At 44.9% G+C, this 18,598-nt stretch overlaps 1 protein-coding gene across 5 annotated transcripts in view; it reads right to left on the reverse strand.

Moving 5' to 3' along the window:
* SIPA1 (signal-induced proliferation-associated 1) overlaps positions 1 to 18,598 on the reverse strand; it is a 223,442-nt gene that overhangs the window by 70,114 nt on the left and 134,730 nt on the right. For all 5 annotated transcript variants that reach the window (XM_040328809.1, XM_040328810.1, XM_040328811.1 and 2 more), the window contains one exon: positions 14,920 to 15,717. In XM_040328809.1, the coding sequence (XP_040184743.1) occupies positions 14,920 to 15,717 (798 nt within the window). The remainder of the gene's footprint in view (positions 1 to 14,919; positions 15,718 to 18,598) is intronic.

Here is an 18,598-nt window from a genome sequence, read left to right on the forward strand (position 1 = left end):
CGTATTTTCGTCAGATCGTTCGTTCGTATTTGCGGTTGTTCGTTATGCGGCTCATTCGTAATCCTGTCGTTTTCGGATTTTGGTGCTTTAATTTTTTCGTATGTACACATTATTCTGCGGGTACGAAAATGAACATTTTCGTACGAAAATAACATTCGTACGAACGGGAATGCACATATCTACTAACAATGCAATAGCTTAAAGGAACCTATTTAGAAAATAAAAAACAAACCTTTACAACCCCTTTAAGGTCATCACAGAGGACAAGGGGGTACTCTTTAGGTCTAGAGGATAAGAGATTTAATCTCCAAATATGGAAAGGTTTGTTCAACAGCTAATTGATTTATTTGATGCAGCCTTAGAAGGTTACCAAAACGGGCGAAGGGGAGGCTGAAAACAGGGCATAGAATGTGTCACTGGAGTTTGGGCTTCTCTAAAGAGGTTGACATGAGGTAGCAGTGTCCTTTGCTCCTATAATGTTTTCTGTTTGTTGGTGCAGCAGTATTCATGTTTTTTCATTTGCATGAAAGTTTATCAATCTCCTAAGATTGACTGAAAAATTTAAAATTTACTTTCGAAAATACTTACCATAATTTTCCTTTTCTGATGGACTACACGGCGGCATATGTTTGGGTAGCTCCACCCTTGCTCCTACCCCATAGGACCCCACTCCCATAAATTTTCAGGCTGAGCCATGGGCCGCGTTCCATAACTAGCCTACTCATAACACTGATAGGGAACTCCTGCTGCCATGGAGTTCATCAGGAAAGAAAAATTATGGTTACTATTTGATAGCTATTTATCCATTTTTCTGACAGACTCCCAAGACAGCATACGTTTGGGAACTAACTAGCCACACAAACTATACGGGTGGGGTTGCCGAACAAAAAATGGTTTAATTTCAACCATTAACAGACAGCACTTTAGGGCCAAAGTTAACCGAAGATAAAGATGCAGGCTTGACACAGTAGTGAGACATAAATGTATTGATAGATGACCAGGAGGCAGCTCTGCATATCACTTCAGGAGGCACATGGAAAGAATCCGCCCACGAAGCTGACACTATCCTTGTCAAATGCATTGTCCTCGCCTCTGGAGGAGTCAAGCCCTTGGCCCTATACACAATCAAGACAGCAATGGTTCCTGAAGAAGAAAGCTTGCTTTCCTCTGTTCTTCCCCGAAAAGAGTACAAAGAGATGGTCAGAGAGCCGGAAGGAGGCTGTTGGTTGCCCTCACATAGGCTTGTAGCGTTTCCCCCACATCCAGGGTGTGCACACTGCCATCCTCCGCTGTCTTAAAGATGGGAAGGACATTCTCCTGGTTTTCATGAAAAACTTATGTAATTTTAGCCTTTGAATCCAACATCGGGATTAGGAAAACTCGATCAGGAAAGGCTCCATGTACCTCAGAGATGCAATCTTGGACACCCTCTTTGCCGAGGTAATGGCCACAAGGAGTGTTGATTTAGCAGACAATTGCTTAATCAAAGCCCCCTGGTGCTGAGACAAGGTGAAATGCGAAAGAAAGCCAAGTACGAGAAGAAGGTCCACCTTGGGAAAACCTTGGTTTTCTCGGAGGCCTTAGTCTGACTCCCCCCTTTAAGGAACTAGACCACCAATGGATGATTTGCCCATGCAACGCTGGTCAAGGCCAAGAGGGCTGAGGTTTGAACTTTGAGAGAACTGACACTCAGGCCAAGGTACAGGCCAGACTGCAGGAAATCCAGAATGACATGCACTTCGGGCTCAATATATGACCTACCCGAGGCTGCTGCAAATTCTGCAAACTTTGTCTAGATCCTGCTATAGACCCTGTTGGTGTTGGTTCATAGTTACATAGTATAGTTACACAGTAGGTGAGGCTGAAAAAACACACAAGTCAATCAAGTCCAACCTATGTGTGTGATTATATGTCAGTATTACCTTATATATCCCTGTATGTTGTGGTCTTTCAGGTGCTTATCCAATCGTTTTTTTAAACTATCGATGCCCCTCGCTGAGACCACTGCCTGTGGAAGGGAATTTCACATCCTGGCTGCTCTTATAGTAAAGAACCCTCTACGTAGTTTATAGTTGTCATGGATCTTGAGATATTAAAGTGTTTCTACTTGACATCTGTTACACAGGAGAGGGACATTCAATGCAAAGACATCGGCTATTGAAATGCTAAGTGGAACCAGCTAGAGAAATACCTTTTATTGTGTTCTGCAGGTTAAGAGCGGGTGTAGGAGACACTCCGTCTGGCTAACAACTATGGATTGAAGGTTAATTGAATCTAGAATGTATGTTTGAAGATGTATGTGTTTATTGTTCTAAAGGTCAGAAGCCTCCTGTCAGCTGTATTGAATTAGCATTCTATTGTCTAAAGCAATGTAACCTCTCAGAGGTAGTAATTAAGTAGACCGGGTTATTGTGTACATTGATTACCCCCTGGGGCTTCTGTCTCAATACACAAGTCTTTCTATCCAAGCTATTGGACCAATCCCTGTTGACAATTTCAAGTCCTCATTTGCATGGTCAAGGGGGACTTGAGTGAAGACTGGATATACTTTACAATTGACCAATAGGAAAGCGGTTGTTGGGAGTGGGATGTTCCAAAATTCTGTATAAAAGTGTGCTGTGTACTTGAAAATAAAGAGTCCTGTTGGAACTTACATACAGCCTGCCTGGTGTTTGTTCCTAATGGGTCCCAATGGCACATAGCTGTAATTCGGATCCCGGAACCTTGGATGACTGGACCATCAGACGTTGCAATCTGCAAGCTGACTCACTGGTAGCAGAGGAGTGTCGGGAGAGCAGGACCTGGGCGAGGAAGGATCTCGTCACATTGGTGGCAGCAGTGGGATTTGCTCTCCAGTTACTGGGACAACTCCAAACCACCACCATGAATGACCAGCTATGCAGCCTGGAGGAGAACCATGCTAAAAGACTTGCTTGAGAGCCGTGGAGGGACCGGTGGGAAGAACAAGGCCACCCTGATCATTGCGCTAGCCGAGATGGATCAGAGGGATGGTGATGCAGGACCCCGGTCAGTTGAAGACTTGTTCCAGCAGCGAGTTCAACAGCGGTTGGCATTATATGGTACTAACCCATCAGAGACCGCCATACAGAATACCATTAGAGACATCCAGCTGCAGGAACAGAGAGAACGAGAGCGGCAACAGAGAGAACAAGAGCGGCAACAGGAGCTGAGAATTGCAGAATTACGGCGATCGGTGACAACGCCTAAAGAAGCAGCACCAAATGAAAGAAGAGGAGAGGTACAGATATCAGTAACCATGGAAGAGGAATTCAGAAGGAGGTTGCGAGAGAAGCAGATACAGCGCAGAGGACCAGTATCAGAGGAGGTCCTGCTTGGATGGTCTGATTCGATCCGCTGCAAACTCTGGAAAGAAGCGCTAGCCCGCGAGCAGCGACACCAGGGAAAAGCTCTCCCCTCCGTCCATGTAAGGTACTGGTCACAGTATGAAGTACGGATGCCTTGTTATTGGGGAACAACCAAAGCAGGAGTGGACAGCAGAGTTAAGCAGGCTGGATCCGGGAAGAGATGCGGTTGGACGAGAGCTACAGAGCCCTCCTGTGGTATGTAGTCCAAGAGTGCCCGTGGTCAGGCGATGACAGCCCCACGGAAGGCTTTGACTATGATGTGGCCTGGGATTGTTGTATTTGGAGGATGTCCCGGGATCCCAACTTTGGGAGCGATCGGGAGTGGCGTTGGGAGGAAATAATGGAGCACAGAGAGCGAAGACTGAATGTCCCGGAAGTGCACTGGTTACAGGAAGATTTGGAATTCCTGGCCGCTCAGGAATGGGAACTGGAAATCGCCTACAAAACAGCTGCTAGACTCCGCTCAGCAGCAGGGTGAGGTTCCCTTTACCTGGGACTATGAGGAAATATCAGCTGACAGTGATGAAATCCTGGCTGATGAATCAGCAGTGGAAAATCGGGAGCTTGCCATTCCCAAGCTGAAGTGCTGACCGCAGGGGCCGAGCTCTGCTAACCTCTGCTCAGTACCCATAGCATCTTCTGGGTTCCATGGACAGGAGATGGTTGAACCTCTATCCCCAGACACCAGTTGTAGAGACAGGGGATTTGATAGACTTTTCTGCTGAGGAAGAACAACCTGGGGAGCCTCCAACAGAAGAGCTGGTATCAGGGCCAAACTTCACTGTGCTCTGCCAGCACCAAGGACAGTATTTGTGGAGTTACAAGGAACTTCCTCAGCTGAAGCGCTGGTCCACCGGGACAGAGGGATCAAGACCTCTGCCCCCCACCCCTGTGGCAGTTCCGGAGGCTCAGGGTGAGAAGATGGCGATCACTCCCCAGCCACAGATTAAAGAATGTATGGACTGTTCAGAGGATGTTATGGATTATGCACCCCCCAGCAGAAGTGCTGGCAACAGGGCAGAATGCTAGCCATCTCTGCCCAGCACTGGGACCAACTGTGGAGTTCCAGGGGAGCCGGGGCGGTTGGCCCCCCTCCCCAGCAACAAGCTGAGGTAGTGAAGCTGTTACTCCCAGCTGAATCACTGGCAGCAGGGCAGGATGCTACTGGCTGCTGCCACACCACTACAGCTTGAGCGGATATCGGTGGATGGGACTGTGGTCTCCACTCACAGCAGCCCAGCGGAAGAGCTGGCAACAGAGCAGAGTTGCCCCGGGCCTCTGCTCTCAACTAACAGAAGAGGGGGTTCCTGTGGTAGTGGATGGGACTCCGATCTCCACTGACACAACCCCAGACAATGGTGCGGCACTGAGACAGGAGGATGTCGGCTTTGCTTTGCAAGCACCGGGGGGATTTACACCTAGCATCAGTGGATGGGACTTCAGTCTCCACTGTATACCCAGGAATGGTGGCCAGTTGGCCCAGGTCCCCAAAAGCATGATGAACTGAGCCCAGCCACCCTGTCTTCTCTCCAGCGGCTGAAAGGACTCCAGGGAGAAGGGCCAGTCCAGGCCTCTCCCCAGCGGCAGGCCGTGTTCTCTGAGAGAGGCAGAGATTGTCTGGGTGAGTAAATGCTCTGTTTGGGACAAGGTATCTGGGGTACTGGGTGGGTACCGGAATTGGGATCTCTCCCAGTGTTAGTCTCCTGCCAAAGGGGGAGATGTGTGACAGGACCTAGCCGGGACAGGGGCTTTTGGAGAGGACTGAATGTGAGCCTCTTGCCGTCCGATTATGGGCCAGGACCTCAAAACAGGAAGGCAGATGGGTCATCCCAGCGGAACAGTCCTGGAACCTTAAGACTACTTTTCCAACATCCTCGAGTGACCCGTTTGGGTCCCCACTGCGGCTGTTGGACTGTTTCCCAGGGGAAGTAATGTCATGGATCTTGAGATATTAAAGTGTTTCTACTTGACATCTGTTACACAGGAGAGGGACATTCAATGCAAGGACATCGGCTATTGAAATGCTAAGTGGAACCAGCTAGAGAAATACCTTTTATTGTGTTCTGCAGGTTAAGAGCGGGTGTCGGAGACACTCCGTCTGGCTAAAAACTATGGATTGAAGGTTAATTGAATCTAGAATGTATTTTTGAAGATGTATGTGTTTATTGTTCTAAAGGTCAGAAGCCTCCTGTCAGCTGTATTGAATTAGCATTTCTATTGTCTAAAGCAATGTAACCTCTCAGAGGTAGTAATTAAGTAGACCGGGTTATTGTGTACATTGATTACCCCCTGGGGCTTCTGTCTCAATACACAAGTCTTTCTATCCAAGCTATTGGACCAATCCCTGTTGACAATTTCAAGTCCTCATTTGCATGGTCAAGGGGGACTTGAGTGAAGACTGGATATACTTTACAATTGGACCAATAGGAAAGCGGTTGTTGGGAGTGGGATGTTCCAAAATTCTGTATAAAAGTGTGCTGTGTACTTGAAATAAAGAGTCCTGTTGGAACTTACATACAGCCTGCCTGGTGTTTGTTCCTAATGGGTCCGAATGGCACATAGCTGTAATTCGGATCCCGGAACCTTGGATGACTGGACCATCAGACGTTGCAATCTGCAAGCTGACTCACTGGTAGCAGAGGAGTGTCGGGAGAGCAGGACCTGGGCGAGGAAGGATCTCGTCACAATAGTTAAACCTCTTTTCTTCTAATTTTAATCAGTGGCCACGTGTCCTGTTCTTCTAGCATCTATCAGGGTGGGCACGACTCCAAAGGAGCAACCCAGCGCCTCTAACCTCTTCCTTTCAAGAACCAAGGACCCTCAGGTGGAGTGGATCCGGACACAGGTGTAGGTATGTGCCCTGCGGAGAAGATCTGATCTGAGAGAGAGAGAGGTATTGGATCTTGATAGCTGAGCTGCAGAAGGGGGAACCAGGCCTGTACGGCCAGAATTAAATCACAGCTACTACTCCCAACTTCTCTGAATGTAGCATTTGTATAAAATACATATATGCCTTGTGGAATTTCCACTGGTCCGTTAGGGTGTCTACCCTGAGGGCCTGGGGCATTGGCCCCTCCTGTAAGGCCCCTTTAACACTGGACCGGGGTGGCGGTAAAAGCACCCCTATTTTTAGCGGCTTTAAAAACCACCGCAAATCTCCTCTGCAGAGGCACATTGCAGGCGGTACAGCCGCGGTGTCCCATTGTTTTTAATGGGCAGGAGCTGTATACACACTGCTCCTTCACAGCTCCAAAGATGCGGCTAGCAGGACTTTTTTTTTACCGTCCTGCTAGTGCACCGCTCCAGTGTGAAAGCCCTCAGCGGCTGTTTCAGGTCAGTTTTAAGGTGCTATTTTAAACACCAATAGCGCCTGCAAAACGACCCAGTGTAAAAGGGGTCTAAAACTTCTCCCATTTGAAATTGCATGGGGAGGCAAACTGATCCACTTTGGTGCTCACTCCCAGCATGAGAATCCACTTGAGAACGTATACATGAAGGGACCACCTATTGTTATTCAGTGGAAAGTGGGACAGAAAATCTGCCTGGGAGTTCTGAACCCACGTAACGTACACTGCAGTATTGTTAGACAGATTCTTCTGAGCCCATGTCATGATTGCCTCTACTTTTGAAGAAGGCTCCATCTGCGAGCATCTCCCTGCCTCCGTATGTAAGAGACTGCTGTGGTGTTGTCCCGCCTCAGAAGTACCGAGATCCCCTTAATAAGTGACTGAAGGCCAGCAAGGCATAAAAGGCTGAACAAAGCTTCAAGATGTTTGATACAACTCCCCAAGAGGTGAAGCTCCACTGGCCCTTGGAAACCTCTAAGGCCTAGTACACACAAGAGGATTTATCCGCGGATACGGTCCAGCGGACCATTTCCGCGGATAAATCCTCTCGAGGATTTCAGCGGATTTGGATCCGATGGAGTGTACTCACCATAGGATCGAAATCCGCGCCAAAATCCCCTCGCGATGACGTGTCGCGCCGTCGCCGCGATGATGACGCGGCGACGAGCGCGACGCTGTCATATAAAGAATTCCACGCATGCGTCGAATCATTACGACGCATGCGGGGGATCCCTTCGGACGGATTGATCCGGTGAGTCTGTACAGACCAGCGGATCAATCCGTTGGGATAGATTCAAGTGGATAGATTTGAAAGCATGTCTTCAAATTTTTATCCGCTTGAAATCCATCCCAGGGGATAAAAATCCGCGGAAACAGATCCGCTGGATTGTACACACCATAGAATCTATCCGCTGAAACCGATCCGCTGAGATTTTTCAGCGGATGGATTCTATCGTGTGTACGGGGCCTGAGAGGCAATTTGCCCTCCAGCCCTTGCAGCTGACATCGGCACATGGAAGTAGGCATTCTTCAAGTCTATTGAGATGAGCCAGTCATCTGGGGGGACTGCTTGCTGGATGAAGCACAGCACAGCTTCTCATCTTGAATTTCTCCTTTGCGATAAACTTGTTGAGATGTGTGAGGTTGATGACTTGTCCCCAGGACCCCAACTTTTTCTTGACCAGGAATAGGGGTGAGTACATGCGTTGAAATCTCTTGGGTACTGGAACTTGTATAACTGTCCCCTGTGTTTCACTTGTCTTTTTTCACTGGAAGTTCTGTGGAAACACCCAGGGGAACCCTTGAAAGTCCATGCATGCACCAGAGAAACCATCCTGATGGTCCAAGCATCTGAGATCAAGGGCAGGCCCAATCTCAAAGGGCTTCTCGGCACCTGTAGATGCTCTTTTAGCTGGCTTCTGAAAAGACTACTGGCCTCTTCTCCAGTTGTTCCTAAGTTCCTGGCCGAATCTATAGGAACGTGCTTCCCTTGAGCGATCTGAAGACTGTATCCATGCTTGGGGTTGACTCTGATTCAGCAAGCAACGATCCTAGGGCAATAACCCTGACTTCTACCCTGTGGCCCAGGCGTTGGTGCTGTCAAGCTTATTCCCAAAGAAAGAGCCACCCTCGAAGGGAATCCTGTACGATCCACTAAGCAGGCCTGGTGCAGGATTTGACATTCCCGCAAAGCCAACACTTGTTTGCAGGCTGATCCAGCTGTGATGTAGATTTTCTTTAAATCTTTATCAATCCGTTTATCCAGACTGTCTTTGAATGAGACAGCATCTTCCAGAGGCAGGGGTGACATGCTTGGCCAACCTCATGAGGGCTTGCATTCACCAGGGGAGCTGATTCAAGGTGCTGGACCTCCTCAGCTTTAAACGGATAGAGCTTTGCTAACCTGCCTTGCAGAGATTATTTCTTCTCTGCTTTTGTCCACTCATCTGTAATGACATCCTTATGCTATGGTAACAGGGAAGTTGCAACGCTCTTTTTTAAGATGTCTGAAATACTTCCTCTGCTTTGAGGGGGACTCAACTGGGTCTTCCCATTTCAAAAAGGGGTGACCAATGAGAAATCAAACCCGGAGTAGCTGTCATCATAGCCCGAATCTTCACTGTCTGAAGACCCAGATAAAGGGTGACTAAGCTCGTGACACAGCGAGAACTGGGATCTGTGTGTGTAAACTTTGATCTGTCATTTCCCCTAATAATTCCCATCGCCCCTTCAGTTAGAACATGCAGAGGGAACACAATTAACACCTTGATCGCCCTCTAGTGTTAACCCCTTCCCTGCCAGTGAAATTTTTACAGTAATCAGTGCATTTTTATAGCACCGATCGCTGTAAAAATGCCAATGGTCCCAAAAATGTGTCAAAAGTGTCAGATGTGTCCGTCATAATGTCACAGTCCCGATAAAAATTGCAGATTGCCGCCATTACTAGTAAAAAAAATAATAATAATAATAATAATAAAAATGCCATAATTCTATCCCCTATTTTGTAGACGCTATAACTTTTGCACAAAGCAATCAATATATGCTTATTTTTAGCAAAAATGTAGAAGAATACATATTGGCCTAAACCGAGGAAAACATTTTTTTCTTTTTTTTTAAATGTGGGATATTTTTTATAGCAAAATTGTCACTGTTCTTTTGTTTATAGCGCAAAAAAAATTAAAACTGCAGAGGTGATATCAAATACCACCAAAATAAAGCTCTATTTGTGTGAAAAAAGGACGTACATTTTGTTTGGGTACAACGCCGCACGTGCAATTGTCAGTTAAAGCGACGCAGTGGTAAATTGTAAAAAGTGCTCTGGTCAGGAAGGGGGTAAATTCTTCCAGGGCTGAAGCGGTTAATGAAATATAAAGATTTAACATAAGATGTAAACTGCACATAGACATATGATACACTGCAATTTTAACCTTGATATGGACTAATATTCTTTTATCCATTAAGGTACTGACATATGGCAACTATATTATATATTCATTGGTGTACATCCTTCTTATCTGGAAAACAACATGCATACATTAGGATCTTTCAGCCTATCCTGGCTATGCAAATATTGGCCAAAAGGTCAATGATGGAAACTTACAAACACAATTTTCTGTTAACATTACTGAATTTGTTTCACAGGCAAGGTAAATATAGCATTTAAAAAAAAAAAAATATGGCAGTATAATATATTGAGAATTGCCAGCACCATGTTGTCCTTTCTGCGCAGAAGTCTTAGGTAGCACAGCCCAGTGATTCACTGATGGGTAGGTCTATTAGTCACCTGAAAGCCATTACATCTTTTAATAACCAATCTGTTGAAATATTTAATCATACAACCTTGTTCTCTGTACATACACCATTATTTTTATAATATTTAAAATATGCTCTGATGTTACACTTTTTTAGTACATAACAAACATTTGTTGTTTAGCAATATTCTTACAGCATAATGATTATTCCTGTACTTCAACAGACTTACTTCCTGAGTTATGCATTTCCTGCTTCAGTTAAATATACTTCCTGCATTCTTAAACCAAGCATCCTGAGCAGTAAACAATTATTTAGAGCTGTAACAGGTAAAATACCCATACTGTTGCTGAACAGTTTTTGATTTCTGGGAAATTCTGCATGTATCTGTTACATAGGGTACGTAAGAAATTTAAAATATGGGCATAATGATGATATATGGAATGCATGACTTACAGTACACATTCAAAGGCATCAAGCATGCAATGGGGATGATTGACTACTAAAGTAGTATTAACTGTCCACTCAGTAAAGTGAACTTTGTATAGTTTACTTTGTAAAGTGGGGGCCAGATTCACAGTGGACTTACGACGGCGTATCTCCACGTACGCCGTCGTAAGTCCGAATGTGAGCCGTAGTATCTATGCGCCTGATTCCTAGAATCAGTTACACATAGATTTGGCCAAGATACGAGCAGCGTAAGTCTCCTACACCGTCGTATCTTGGGTGCATATTTACGCTGGCTGCAAGGGTCGCTTCTGTAGATTTACACGTCGAATATGTAAATTATGTAGATACGCCGATTCACAAACGTACTTGCGACCGCTACGCCGTTTACGTTAGGCTTACGTCCGGCGTAAAGTTACCCCTGCTATATGAGGCGCAGCCAATGCAAAGTATGGACGTCGGCAAGCGTATCTTTTTACATCGTTTACGTAAGTCGTACGTGAATGGGGCTGTGCGTAGGTTACGTCACAGGCATTGGGCCTGGCGTATCTTATGGAGTAAATTCGACGTGATACTGAGCATGCGCGCGCATGCGCCGTACATTAGGCGCGTCATTTACGTGGGGTCACGATTCATTTACATACAACACGCCCCCTACCAACCTATTTTGAATTAGGCGGGCTTACGCCGGCCAATTTACGATACGCCGCCGCAACTTACGGAGCAAGTGCTTTGTGAATACTGCACTTGCCTGTCCAAGTTGCGGAGGCGTAGCGGAAATAGGATATGCTACACCCGCACAGAGATACGCTCTCCTACGTGAATCTGGCCCTATATGTTCACTTTTCAAAGGCAGTGTTAGTATATAAAGGCAATCTCACTTTGAATACCCAATCACATGCAAGGAAAAAAAAAGGATTTTTGTGGGGACACAACTGGGCATTCAAAGCAAATGCTTCTTCACAAAAATTCACTTTGCAAAAGAACATATATACGTACTTTCCAAAGCGAGCATACATTTTGGTAGTTGAAATGCCTGTATTTCTTTGGTAAAGCAATTCTCTTGATCAGATATTTTTTCAGCTAGCTGCACAGCTCTTATCTTACCCCTAAGGGCCCTTTCACACACACGGACAAACGGTCCGTTTATTACAAGTCCGTTTACGGACTTGTATTGTATCCCTATGGGATTGCAGACGTTAGCGGATGATGCATCCGCTAACGTCCGCAACCATCCGCATCCGCAAAGATCCGCTTTTGCGGATGGAAGAAAACCCTATTTTTCTTCCGTCCGGCGGAACGGATCGGATGAATACGGACACACGGTCCGTATTCATCCGATTCCCTATAGGGGAGAGCGGAGGAGAGACAGGGCGGTCTCTACACTGTGTGCGGGGACCGTCCTGTCCGCCGACAGCTCAGCGGGGATTAACGGAGGAATCCCCGATGAGCCAAACGGGCTAACGGAGCGGATCAATACGGATCCGCTCCGTGTGAAAGAGCCCTAACTCTTTTGTTCACATTGTGAGATATTAGTACTGATGCAAATGTAGTGGACTGCTCCTGTTGGCAGGCACTGCTTTAAATTTAGAGGGGGGGTCTGAGTGTTAGCTGACTCAGACCTGTGTGATTTTGGTCAAATTTAGCCTCTGTTCCAGCCATGGCTGTGTTGGGAGTAACCACCATTGTTCGCCTGCGGGGGCGTTATTACCATCCCAGGTCAAACGTGGAAGCAGCAGAGTCAGGGTGTATTGGGTGTCCCCCTGGACAGCGAATCAGGGGAGTTATTGTCCCGCTGTGCATGCTGGGGAGGGGTACTTAAGGGACAGACACCATTGGACCGGGGTCGTCGGTTTGTTGTCCCACCACCTCATGGCCCACCTGGCTGGGGGTGCGTTCTCCTGAAATCCGGGCTCCGTGGCCACATTTATCCGGGGTTGTGATCTGTCTAAGTAGGCTCAGTAGTCAGACTGGGCCTATGCTTTCAAGGTGATCCTGTGCTGTCTGTCCTGCGGGAGGAAGCCACTTGATGAAGGAAGCCAGGGGAGGACCTCTCCTGGAGAGGACCATGCAAAAAGCTGGTATCTTGGGAGAAGGCCTGGAAACTTCATCGAAGGATGCAACATACACTGAGAGGCTTGATGGCGATCGCCTCTCAGATCTGAGTTCTACAGAAGTTAATCTGGAGAGATCTGGGTGCTGAATCCTGTGTCAGGGGATTCCGGACCGAAAGTGTCTCCTCATAAAGGAAGGTCTGTGGCAGAGACTGTACTTTAATCCGTGCGCCATTCCGGTTGCTAGGCCAGTGAGAGGGACCTATCCGGGTGAGCAATACCCACTCTGGCTAGAGTGACGATGAGAACTGTTTGCTGGAAGCAGGAGTGTTTCCTAATTGAGATTATACACCTGAACCTATTAACCTGTTTACCTTTCCACCCTTTCAACCACTTCTTCTTTCCGTTCCGCAAATATATCTTAGAAAAAGAAGTGTAAAGTGTGGACATTGAACTTTTTCAACTCTCCTCTACTACCCTGGACAGTGAGGAAATGGAGGTAACATGCCACCCAAAATACTCAGCAGCTGCTGTGGGGGTAGTGCTACACAAATTACCTATATTTTTTACTTTTTGCAGGGTTCCAGTTACTTGTTTTGTGACACGTTGGCTACACATTGGTGGGGCCATCAAAACTAAAGCTTTTAATATTTTTGTCCAAAGTTGTTTAACTAACTTGAAGTTTATGTGCAGTAGCCTTGTAAGAAGTTACACCACTCGTGTGCCTGAGGTATGTAAAGATTGGCATATATCAGTGTTTCTCAATTGGTGGTTTTCAGTCTGAGATATTAGGTTAAGTATTGAGGAGTGATATTGTCTTTTTGGTGCCAGATGTTAGGGCACTTGCTTATCTCTATTGCTGGAGAAACTCATCTTGAATACAACATGCCTATGATATGAGACTGCAGACACCATTCTACCTCTCTCTTTGTGAAACTTGGACAAAAAGAGTGTGGGAACAGAAGGACCAATGATATCACATGTGGGGAATGTAAAGTAAGGTGACCAGATTTTTTAAATGAAATTCGGGAACATATTTTTCTTACTAGTAATAGCAGCAATCAGTGACTCTCTGCCCGTCGCCGCCGCAGCCCACCTCACAGCCTGTCAAGTCTTACGGTCCGGGTCCTGGCTACTACTGGGTGGGGAGCGGAGGAAGATCACTTCATCAGGGAAGGCAAAGAGATAAGCAGGCAGGCGGCTGGCTGGGACTTGAGCCACGGCAGAAGAACATGCGAGCGGAGATGGATGGGCATGCACCCGAAAATGAAGAACTATTCCCTCTGCTCCGACCAACATGATCACCAGAAAGGGGCACAGATAATGGAAAAAAATAACCCCCCTAAGCTAGCAGGAGCGGTGGAGATGTGTAATTCAGATTTTTTTTATATTAATTCTGCACTGACTGTCTTTCAAATTGCCCCAGCCCCTGTTCAAATCCAATCCGGGGACAAAACCGGGGACATACTTGGTCCGGGGACAGTGTCCTCAATCTGGGGACTGTCCCCGGAAACCGGGGATGTCTGGTCACCCTAATGTAAAGGTCCAAGATGGAAAGTTTGTCCCATATACAGGTGAAAGCATATAAATATAGAAAGCAAACAAACCAGGAACAACACTAAAAGCAATTAAAAGCAACAACAAGCATGAAACAGTAGAGAAATGGAAGGGAGGAATACTTCACAGAAAATCTGTTTTAAAAGCAGGATAAGATATTGGCATTTTCCATTTAAAGCGGGAGTTCACCCAAAAATGAACTTTCTGCAGTTAGATCCAGCATACTGATGACATCTGCAGTATGCTGGTCTTTTTATTTTTATTTTGGTACTTATCGTTTTAGCAGTATTTCTTCTATGGCTCCGAGCGGGGAATCCTGCGGGGAATGGGCGTTCCCGAAGGCAAGCAAGTTGATTGACGGCCTTTCGATAGCGCGTCACGGCTTCCGAAAACAGCCGAGGTGACACTCGGCTGTTTACGGCGCCTGGGCCTGCCGTGTAGAGCTGACTGCGCAGGCGCCGTAAATTGCCGAGTGTCACTCGTGTGGATTTTCGGAAGCCGTGACGCGCTATCGAAGGCTGTCAATCAACTTGCTTGTCTTCGGGAACGCCTATACCAGGAAGTAGACCCCGCTCGGAGCGATAGAAGAAATACTGCTAAAGTACCAAAAAAAAAAAAGACCAGCATACTGTAGATGTCAGCATTATGCTGGATCTAACTGCAGAAAGTTGATTTTTGGGTGAACTCCCGCTTTAAATAACATGCTAATTGTGTTCGGTAGTAAATTATTAGGTGATAATTGTATGTCTAACATTTTTAGTGGGCTGAACCAGAAGTCTGTTGAAGTACTAAAAATTTGTGAAATGAGACAACTAGATAAAGGAAAAACACAAGCATAACCAGTTCTGGTTATTGTCTTCTCCATCACAATTATCTCACCTGCAGCCTCTTGACAATGTGGTTTACTTCTTCTTCTGCCTCACCCTCACTGTTAGCTACTGGGGAAAGAGACAGTCTTCCGGCCCGTCCATAGTAAAGGTCCAATCCCCACTTTTTGCAGTATGTCCATCCAAGTACATCACGGCATGAGCAGTGGAAGCATACCGTTCCTTCACGCTCCTTTTTTGGATCTACTAAAACCACCATCTCAGAGGATATTCCCAGCATATAGGTACCTTCAGTAATACACACGCTTGTTGCTTTAACTGTCCACACAAGAACACCAGAACTGTGGAATTCTGGAGGAACACTGTATGCCCAGCGAGACCCTTTTCCACTTTTATCTCCAGGGCCCGTGCTACCAGCTCTGTCCCTTTTCTTAGAGAGGCCCAAGATGGCTAGTTTAGATGAGCATGAATCCAATGTAGTTGTGGTGACATGATCACGAGCCAAGTCCCTAAGGTACTCTTCTCTTGTTCGTGTGGCCATAGCTAAAAACTTTCCACCACGTTCAGCTGCATTTTCACCATTTATGGCTTTGGAGAGAAGAAAATCTCTAAGTTCAGGTGACTGGCGGAAAAAAGTTGGAGGCAAAGGAGGTCCAAAGGGTGGTGTGTCGGCCGTACGAGTCACAGCAACACTGTAAATGGTGTGAACAGTACATGGATTGTGAACTCTCACAACAATAAATACATGCTGAAAATGGGAGCGTATGGTCTGTGGAGTAAAGGGGAGGGCACCTGGTTCTTGGAAAACTATTGTCACAATGTCATTACCAATATGCCTTTTTCGAAGAAGCTGAAAAATCAGAAAAAAACATCATCATTATAGAATCAACAATAATTAATAGATTACCATGCAAAATGCAACATTATAAAAATAATTTAAGACTTTAAAGTGGCACTAAACAATAACACTAAGGCAGGCCATAGACGGAGCAATTTTCTGCAGGAAAGAAAATTGCTTGATTCTCCCATAAACACAGTCCGTGTTGATTATTTTAACAGCCGCTAGCTATAATCGCATTTGTAAACTCCGACAAGCTGGTTGTACCCAAGTTGATTGATCTATGAATTTGGGTACATTCAGCCTGCCCATGGTTCGAATCTCGGCTGGTTTCTGCTGAACTGGCTGACTTAATCTTCAAAAATCATTCATACACATCCCTTAGGTAATAGCATTGCAAATAATTTTTCATGAGATCTGTCCAGCTTCTTTGTACTGTGCTGCACACGCTCCCAAAACTCTCCTGTTCCTCCTTACTTCTGTTGCTTTGGAAGGAGCAATGCATGTCATTTGTAGTAATGTGCACTGCTCTATCAATACTAAAAATTCCATACCGCATAGTGCCCTCTAATCTTACTGTGCATGCACAAATTCTCAATTACTTGTGTCAGTAAGGCTGAGGGGAGGATAAAGGTGATGCACATACAGGTATTAAAGGGGTTGTAATGGTTTGTTTTTTATTTTCTAAATAGGTTCCTTTAAGCTAGTGCATTGCTGGTTCACTAACCTTTTCCTTCGATTTAATTTCTAAATGTTATTTTTTTTCTTTGTTTTCTTTGTCTGAATTTCTCACTTCCTGTTCCTCATCAGTAAGCTGTTCTGGCTTACTAACCTCCAGCCAGGACAGCTCGGATGATGGGGGCAAGCTTAGTGAGGAGAAACAGGACGTGAGAAATTCAGACAAAGAAAAAAAAAATATTTAGAAGGGAAATTGAAGGAAAAGGTAAGTGAACAACAATGCACTAGCTTAAAGGAACCTATTTAGAAAATAAAAAACAAACCTTTACAACCCCTTTAAGTAAATTTGTATGTAGGTTTGTAGTTATGACATGAGAGGGTGGCTACATTCCCACATACAGTGGGACCATGGAAAACAAACATAGTCACTAGGGATGAGCTTTATGTTCGGGTCGAACATGAGTTTGACTCAAACATCGGGTGTTTGCCCGTTGTTCGAAAAACAAACATTATGGGGCGTTTGCGGCAAATTTGAGCGCTGCGTAATGCCCAATAATGCACTGCGAGATCGCAGTGCATTGCTGTATGCTGATTGGCCAAAGCATGCACCATGACCTGCATGCTTTGGCCAATCCCAGCACCCTCAGCTAAGAGAGCCGTATTATATAATTATATTATATAGCCATTATGTGAATATAATGGTGCGCTAAAATCAACCGTAGTGCAGTACACAGTGTAAAATGAATAGAAATGATCCTAGTGAAAAAATAGCTCTTTGCCAATAAGTTAAAATAATGTGAAAGATATTGCTGGATGAGCAATAACTAAGAGGCCAACAATAATACTAAACAATATTGGGCAAATAGATATGGTAACTATTATGGTTATTGTCAGTTACAATATCTATTTGCCCAATATTGTTTAGTATTATTGTTGGCCTCTTAGTTATTGCTCATCCAGCAATATCTTTCACATTATTTGAACTTATTGGATGATAAAAGATGATAAAAGATGGATGATAAAAGATTCCTGTATAAAAAAGTCCTTTATGAAAAAGTTACGTAATGTCCGTAGGTACACTCACATAACTTCCTTCATCAATAAGCACTTGATCTCCGTTCACAGTTGCTTGTGTGTAATGTTAGGTGATTGATAAACAGGATAAACGACAAGAAAAAAGGAAACGATCATTGCGGGGTGTAATCACCTGTCCGCAGTACGCCAAACAAATGCGTGTGTAATAGCACTGACATGTAACCAGGAATCAGAAGCGCATAGCAGCTCAGTGACAAACAATCTCCTCACTCGATAGCGTCACTCGGCCATATTATATAGCCACACTATATAAGGCTGCCTGCACGTCGGCCCTGTGTAGTGTGTTGGTGTGAACGGAGAGAGAGAGTGTGATTTAGATTGAGCAGGCAGGCAGGTTATTCAGTTAGCTCAGCTGCAGTGTATTTGATATATATATATATATATATATATATATATATATATATATATATATATATATGTATATATATGTATATATATATATATATATATATATATATATACACACACACAGTCAGTCTTGTGTATATATATATATATATATATATATATATACAGGGAGTGCAGAATTATTAGGCAAGTTGTATATTTGAGGATTAATTTTATTATTGAACAACAACCATGTTCTCAATGAACCCAAAAAACTCCTTAATATCCAAGCTGAATATTTTTGGAAGTAGTTTTTAGTTTGTTTTTAGTTTTAGCTATTTTAGGGGGATATCTGTGTGTGCAGGTGACTATTACTGTGCATAATTATTAGGCAACTTAACAAAAAAAAATATATACCCATTTTAATGATTTATTTTTAACAGTGAAACCAATATAACATCTCAACATTCACAAATATACATTTCTGACATTCAAAAACAAAACAAAAACAAATCAGTGACCAATATAGCCACCTTTCTTTGCAAGGACACTCAAAAGCCTGACATCCATGGATTCTGTCAGTGTTTTGATCTGTTCACCATCAACATTGCGTGCAGCAGCAACCACAGCCTCCCAGACACTGTTCAGAGAGGTGTACTGTTTTCCCTCCTTGTAAATCTCACATTTGATGATGGACCACAGGTTCTCAATGGGGTTCAGATCAGATGAACAAGGAGGCCATGTCATTAGTTTTTCTTCTTTTATACCCTTTCTTGCCAGCCACGCTGTGGAG

Source organism: Rana temporaria, chromosome 11 (assembly GCF_905171775.1).
Source record: "Rana temporaria chromosome 11, aRanTem1.1, whole genome shotgun sequence".
Taxonomy (NCBI): Eukaryota; Metazoa; Chordata; class Amphibia; order Anura; family Ranidae; genus Rana; species Rana temporaria.